The sequence below is a fragment of the Microtus ochrogaster genome, chromosome 8 (genome assembly GCF_000317375.1).
Source record: "Microtus ochrogaster isolate Prairie Vole_2 chromosome 8, MicOch1.0, whole genome shotgun sequence".
Taxonomy (NCBI): Eukaryota; Metazoa; Chordata; class Mammalia; order Rodentia; family Cricetidae; genus Microtus; species Microtus ochrogaster.
In genome coordinates this window covers 23,201,074-23,208,878 of record NC_022015.1, presented here as the reverse complement: position 1 = coordinate 23,208,878, position 7,805 = coordinate 23,201,074, and the positions used below count along the sequence as shown (strand labels likewise).

At 39.0% G+C, this 7,805-nt stretch overlaps 1 protein-coding gene across 4 annotated transcripts in view; it reads left to right on the top strand.

The window, feature by feature from the left end:
- The window catches only part of Ate1 (arginyltransferase 1), a 125,042-nt gene that overhangs the window by 64,903 nt on the left and 52,334 nt on the right, over positions 1 to 7,805 (top strand). For all 4 annotated transcript variants that reach the window (XM_005351368.3, XM_005351367.3, XM_005351365.3 and 1 more), the window contains exons 9-10: positions 2,510 to 2,691; positions 6,459 to 6,558. In XM_005351368.3, coding sequence (XP_005351425.1) covers positions 2,510 to 2,691; positions 6,459 to 6,558 — 282 coding nt within the window. The remainder of the gene's footprint in view (positions 1 to 2,509; positions 2,692 to 6,458; positions 6,559 to 7,805) is intronic.

Below are 7,805 nucleotides of genomic sequence, written 5' to 3'. Positions count from 1 at the left end.
TTGTAGACCAGGCTGGTCTCGAACTCACAGAGATCCACCTGCCTCTGCCTCCCGAGTGCTGGGATTAAAGGCGTGCGCCACCACCACCCGGCTATTTTTAAATGATTTATTAGATCTGCTTTTTAAATTTCACTGATTTCTAATTGGTAAGTATCTGTATGTATTCCATTGGACATGAACTCTTGGGTGTTCTCTCTCCTTTTCTAAGTATAAAGGAGTTTAAGGCCATGAAGTTTCAGACCTGTGAATTTACATGATGTCTTTCTTTGGCTTTAAGGCCCTTTGCTTTCTTTTTTCCCCCAAATAGTGTACTTTTCTGCGTAATACACTGTGCTTGTGACAGTTGAGCATTGTTGACAGAAGACCTTAACTAATAAGGTTTAAGGCATGTAATAGCCACACATAAATTAAGTGGAATTCTCAAGTCAGTAAGCACTGGTGACTTGGGGATGCTTCTCAAGTAAGAGTTCCTGAGCTTCTAGGGGAAAAATAAAAGGGCTATTCTAAGACTTAGCTCTTTCTGACCTAGTTGAAATGATAGCAGAAGAGGAGAGTAATGTCTAACCTTTTGTTATTGTGACATGATGATGTCACCTATAGAGTTTACAGTAGAGAACCATGCAATTCAATTACCAATAAATAAATAAAAATAAAACCAAAAGAATAATATTCTGGGCCTGCTTTATGCATATCTATGTTCTCTTAACATCAGGGCAAAATAACTATGTAAATTTGATATTTTTCTGCTTGGGAGATTTCCCTCTGTTCTTTTATTTTTTTCAATGATATATAGTAGTGTGGGTGCATGGATTTTTATACTTGAGATTATAGATCACTGTTATTTTTTTGCTTAACGTGCTCTAATAATGAATTAGGTATTTCAGTTAGCTCCATGCCTCTTTGAGTGTGGACTGGTTCAGTACTACCTCTCTCACACTGAGATCTAGTAAGCTCATATTTCCTGCCCAGTCCTAACATCAACCACATCTCCCAGCACTGCTTCCTTTGATTGCAGGAAATATACCAAGATCTTGTCAGCAAGGTGTCTTTGGGTGTTTCTCTTGGGTGTTTCTTTCAGGCCCTCTCAGCTGACAGAAAAAGAAATGTGTGTGTATAGTAACTCACGAGTATGTACATACTTATAGTGTGCACATTTCTGTGTGGAACCATCTGTGTTTGCAGCACACCAAGAATGAGTTCTCACATTTTCAACTGTAATCCATCATCACTTGGATCATGCTAGTCACAGCAGTGAGAACCCTACCATATGCTCTCTGCTTGCTTGTTACATGTACCGCAGTGTCAGAATTGTTGACCTGGCTCCTGTGGGAAGTGGCTTTATCAGGGTACAGTGCTTATGTGCACTTTCTTTTGTTTTCATCCGTACAGACCCCTTTCATTTCTTCTTCTTTTTTTTTTTTTTGGTTTTTTAATTTTATTGTTCTGTCAAGACAACCACATTGTCTTCATTTCTTAGTAGGGTTAGGTGTTCTGAGCCTTTTGTCTCTCATGTCCACCTTCAGAATGAATTTGTCGATACTCATAAGACAGCTTGTTGCAGTTCTGATTAGGATTCTACTGTCTGTGCAGCAACTTGAAAAGAACTGGCATTGTAACAATTCTAGTCAAGAAAAATGTGGGTCTTCTTTGATTCCCTTCATAGATATGCTTTCCTATGTATTGATTGTATACATTCTAGGCTTACTATAGTTACAGTTTTTTCTTGGTTCTTTTGGATTTCTACTGTCGTGTCATCTATAAAGAAGACGCTGATTTTTGTGTTCTTTACTCTGAACTAATTCCTCCTCCATCTCTTTTCTCCTCCTCTCCTTTCCTCCCCTTCTTCTTCCTCTCCTTTCTTCCTTCCCTTCTCCACCCCCTCTCCCTCAGGACTTGGGCATCACCGTGTCCCTGATCTACTCCCGTAGCTCCCTTTGTTCCGTTTCTCTGTCTTACTATATTAGCTGGGATTTCAAGTCTGATACTAAGTAGAGTTGGCTGTGTTCATAATCCTGAGTGGGGAAGGAGAGGGAACCATCCAGTTTATTAATGTTAACTGTGCTTCTAACAATGGTTTTTGTATATGTTACTAATCTCTTCAAGAAGTCTCTGTCTTCCCTGTCACTTGGTAGAAGTGTTGGCCATCTGTTGGAATGCGTCCTATATTTCCTGAACTGATTAATATATCACAATGTTTTTTTTTTGTTATGGATGAGGTGGATCATGTTATTTGCCTTCCTCTCTTGATTTTTCCCCTTCTTTCACTCCTTTCCTCTCCTTCCCTTTCTCTTCATTTTTCCTTTCTTTTCATCCCTCTTTCATTTCCATCCTTCTCTTTTAAAAAAATCGAGTTTTTCATGCTAAAGCACTCATTATCTGGAAGGTGGTCACAATGAAGCAAAGTTTTAAAACGTAATAACATAAATAAAATAAGATTATTTAGATTAAGAGATTTTTAATATAAAGAAAATGACTCCCTGTTGATGTTTCTGTGCCTGCTTTTTCATAGGCAGAGTACCCTGCTAATGGACCGGAGTGTGGTTATGGCTCCTTTCACCAGCAGTACTGGCTCGATGGGAAGATCATTGCTGTTGGTGTGATCGACATCCTCCCATACTGTGTGTCTTCCGTGTATCTGTACTATGATCCTGACTACTCATTTCTGTCTTTGGGTGTCTATTCAGCATTAAGGTGAGACTGTAAGACTGCTTTGTACAGTTGTAATGAGTTCATGGAGGTTCAAGTAATTACTCATCTTGTGTATATTTCATTATGTAACAATAGGAATCTGTTTTATAGTATAATTTGCTGCTGCAGTAGTTCCATTAGCTGTATATTAATATTTAAAAGTAACAGTTTTAGGAGGCTAGAGAGATGGCTCGGCAGTTAAAGACAGGAAGTCAGTTGACAGCACCCACATCTAGCTGCTGTGACAGCTCCAGGGAATTCTGCTGGTCCTCTTCTGGCTTCTATAGGAATTTGCATGTAACATGTATGCATACACACACATACACATACGCACACACACACACAGGGTGGGGGGGTAGATAGTTGGGGGATAGAATAAAATAAACCCTTCTCTGTAGCGATATTTTAACAACTAAAGCTTGCTCGAAGATCAGAGTATAAAGCTAGCCACACTAGTCAGCCATGCAGGCCAGGCTGTGGTGGCACACACCTTTAATCCCGGCAGCCACTAGTTAGCCATAGAGGTTGGGCAGCGGTGGTGGGCACCTTTAATCCCAGCACTAGAGAGGAATCTAATGTGGGATGAGACAGGAACTCACTTCCTTTCAGTCTGAAAATTTTGTAGAGGTGTGAGCTCTCTAGTAGTTGTCTGTTTTGCTTCTCTGATCTTTCAGAGAAGATTTCTGTCTCTGAGTTTTTATTAGTCGTGCTACATCTCTCAAAAAAGTAACAGCTTTAGAAATGATACCATAGTTTGATGTTCATTTTCTAGCTTTTAATGTTTCTGTATACTCCAGAGCGAATATAAGAAATCATTGTGGGCTTCTCTGAGATGGCTTAGGATGTAAAATGCTTTCTGGGTAAGCCCAATGTATGAAGTTTTATCTCCAGGACTCATATGAAGGCATAGGATAGAAATGACTCTAAAAAGACCATAGTATGTCCATTACCTCCACTTCCACCATACACAAAATATTTTTCAAAAGGAAACCACATGTTTGGAGAAGTTTATTGTTTGATGTATGTATTTTCTAATCCCCCTGTCATTTATGCTCTATAAATGTAACATTATCTATATTGTTATCACTAGCATATATGTTCTCTCAGTGTTAAAGATGCAGCTAATGTGGTGTGAGTGAATTAAAGGCGTGTGCATCTGCTCAAAGAAAAAAAGACTTACACCACTTACATGGTTTTATGAACATAGGGATTTGTATATATCCACAAACTAAGGAGGCATGGTATCATTAGGCAATCTTGTGGGACCACTTACATATTTGGTCTGCTACTGATTTGCAAAAGTGTCAAGAAACATGTGGTTATGTAGGCATGCAAATCAGCAGTGGGGAGACCTGACTATCTGCTGGTGACTGTGACCCTCCTCAGAAAATGATTTCCCTTTTGTGGCCATAGCTGCAGATACGTGTCACATAGCACGAATATCTTTAATGGTGAGAAGGTTTGTTTGGGAGTGTCTTCTCTGGAATATTTGTTTCTGTTCTATTTCCTACTTATATGTGTATACAGTACAATAAAAGAAAGAGGTTTGGAAACTGTTTTGCTTTTGTTTTTCAAGTAGCATAAGTTTCTTTTCCCTCATTGTGTTCCCTAGTATTTGTGTCTTTACTCACATTCTTAGACCATTATGAAGTATATTGCCAGGTTATCATAGTTTACCTTGTATACTTAGTATTTTCCTGAATTACCAAAGTAGAAAGAAGCATTGATACTTTTCTTTAAATTATCAATTTGATTTTTACAAATTGGGCTGATTTTTTTTTTTTTTGCCTATGTCTCAGTGCCCATCTTGACATTTCCTGCCTGACTTTTCTCCTGACATTAATGTGTCAAAAACGAGTTTACAATTATACAGTATTTTTAACTGATCTCTGACAATCCTTTTTTTTTGTGTATTGAATTGTACTTTATATAAACTAATTTAAAGACTAGAATATCTTAGATAGAGGTAGTGAGAGGTGGTCAAATTCAGGCTGCATTTTGAAGCTAGATAGAGTCCAGGAGCTTGTTGGAGCATTGGACATGAGTGTGGAGGAGTAGTTGAGACTGGCTCACGGACTTGAGTACGTGGTGGTGTGGTGATTTCAAATACGCAGGTCCAAAGTAAGAGGTGCCATCTAGACTAGCGGGGGTGCGTCAAGAGTTATTGAGTGTGGGTGGATGTTGAGGCTTTTGCATTTACTTGATTCTTTCCTCAGTATGAATCTTTTTTTTTAAAGATAGATTTATTTATTTATTTATTTATTTATTTATTTATTTATTATGTATACAACATTCTGCCTCCATGTATGCCCGCATGCCAGAAAAGGGCACCAGATCTCATTATAGATAGTTGTGAGCCACCATGTGGTTGCTGGGAATTGAACTCAGGACCTCTGGAAGAGCAGCCAGTGCTCTTAACCACCGAGCGATCTCTCCAGCCCCTCAGTTTGAATCTTGAAAATAGATTAGTCCTAGGAATAGTAACATTTAGTCTGTTATAGAAACATTTTAAATAAGTTTTGGATAACTTTACAAAGATTTTAAATTTGTGCTGGAGAAATGAATAGAGTAGTTCTTTAAACCTGGACTTCCTCTACTGGACAAGGTGGCCTATACCTGTCATCTCAGCACTCAGGAGGCTGAGATAGGAGTCTGAGGTCAGCATGGGCTATGCAGCAAGTTCTGGGGTAGGCTATACTGCATAAAGCAAGCCTCTCTAACAGAATAAACAGAACCTCTTGAATTTTACATATCCATTGCTGCTACTAAAAAAAAAAAACCAGAACAAGGAAACTCAAAAGACAAAACCACCATTCTTCTTGCTTTAGAAATTAAAATTTATTGAAACTCTCATATACAGCCTGCTCATTTAGCTGGACAAGTAGGGGAAATTTTGTACCAAGATTTATCTTAATACAAATTAGAACCACTTTACACATAAGCATTTCAGTGAAGATTGAACTTCTTTGTTTCAGCAGCCCTCATCCCTGCTAACAAGGCATAGAATGTGGTAATGTCCCTCTCATTTAGGGAAACGGTGTAGAAACTGTGCTTCTAGTTATATAATAAATTGTGAATCAAATACAGTCGAAAGGGTTCTGTGTAAATGCATATATAATTTTTCCTGACATGTATCAGCTATTAAGTTTTTCTAAAAAAATTCTTGTGCTGTTAAAACAGCCTAAATTCCTTGGACATTCTAGATCATACTGAATAATATTATACATATCTTTATTTTCATCTTCTGTTGGTTGAAGATCGGCTCTTTTGCCCAGTAAAGTATAAAATCTGAATTTAGATGTATTTATTCAAAATAATTTTGAGATTTTGGCGCTGTTTGTTTAGTAATTATAATCTCGTGTTTTAAAAATCATTTGTCTTCAAGATCTCCTGAGTAAACTGGGAACATGGGGACCATGGAAGAGGGTAGAAGGGGAGGGGAAAGAAAGCAGGGGAGTGGGGAGAAATATATAGTTCAATAAAAACAATTTAAAAAAAACATTTGTCTTGCTGGGTGTGGTAGTGCACACCTACCAGCACTTAGGAGGCAGAAGGAGGCCAATCTCTGAGTTCAAAGCCAGCCTGGACTATTGAGCAAGTCCGAAGACAGGGCTACACAGAGAAACCCTGTCTCAAACAAACACACAAAATCATTTTTCTTTTAAGAGTTGGGTATTTTGATATTTTCCATTAGATTTTATTGCATAGATTTTTTTTTTTTTAAAATTGAAACCAGAATTAACTGTACGGTTTCCCCTTTTTTTTGGCAGAGAAATTGCTTTTACTAAACAACTGCATGAGAGAGCATCGCAACTCAGCTATTACTATATGGGCTTCTACATTCATTCCTGTCCCAAGATGAGATACAAGGTAATGTCAGTTTCATGCCTGTGTCTGTTTTCATTATAGAAGATAAATTTTCACTAAGATTTGCATCTTGGGGCAGAGGATTTGAGGTGTGTAGCGATGGGGATGGGTTATTAAGGAGGCCTTTTGCACATTCATAAGGAGTTCTTTCTGAAATGAGAATCCCAGCCTCCCTGTGCTCATAGAGATCTCTTATTAACGTTAGTATTAAGTATATTTTGTTACAATTTCCTTTTTAAAAAAGTTGTCAGAGTCTCTTTAGTGAAGGCTGTTGATATTTTTCCTAAGTGCTTTATGGAACTGCAGAGGACCAGACTTCCCTGCCACTGTGACCACCACTTCTGTCTGTTTCACTGTGTGGTGCTTAGCTCTGAGATGCGTGGAGATAGAGACAGATCTCCCTCTTAAGATATGTAATGCAAGTGATGCTGGGGGAATCTTAGCATAAAACTAGGTCATAAAGTGGTTGATAAATGGCCTACAAGGATGTGGGGTTTTCTTCCAGAGTGGAGGAGAAAGGAAAGAAGGGCTCAAATAAAGAGTAGATGTGATGGAGACACACAGAGTTCAGGGAGAAATGCTGGTAAGTTAGGGGTCAGAGTGCCAAACCCCTGAGGCTTTCATAAGAGAAAGAACAGACACTCCTGTAGAAGGAGCTGTGGACCGCTGCCTGCTGCCCGGCTCCCGGCCACTGGCTAGCTTTACCCAAAATAATTACATGGAAACTGTATTCATTTAAACACTGCTTGTCCCATTAGCTCTAGCCTCTTCCTGGCTAACTCTCACATCTTGGTTAACCCATTTTTATTAATCTGTGTACCACTTACCAGGAAGATTCTAACCTGCGTCCATCTTGGAGAGGAGAGCTATGGCGTCTGCCTCACTGCCTTCTTCCTCCCAGCATTCTGTTCTGTCTTCCCCGCCTACCTATGTTCTGACTTATCAGGCCAAAGCAGTTTTCTTTACTAACTAGCCAATGAAAGCAACAGATAGATAGAAGACCCAGCTATATCACACTTTTGTCCTGGTTATAAGCAAGATTTATTTATTTATTTTAAAAACAATGTGAAACAGCTTAAAAACATGCAAAAACAAAAAGTGTCCCCCTGGACTCCCTGTGTGTCCTCTGCTCTGCACTTATTCACCTGTCTCCCTTTACCTGTCCCCCTGGACTCCCTGAGTGTCCTCTGCTCTGCACTTATTTACCTGTCTCCCCTTACCTGTCCCCCTGGACTCCCTGAGTGTCCTCT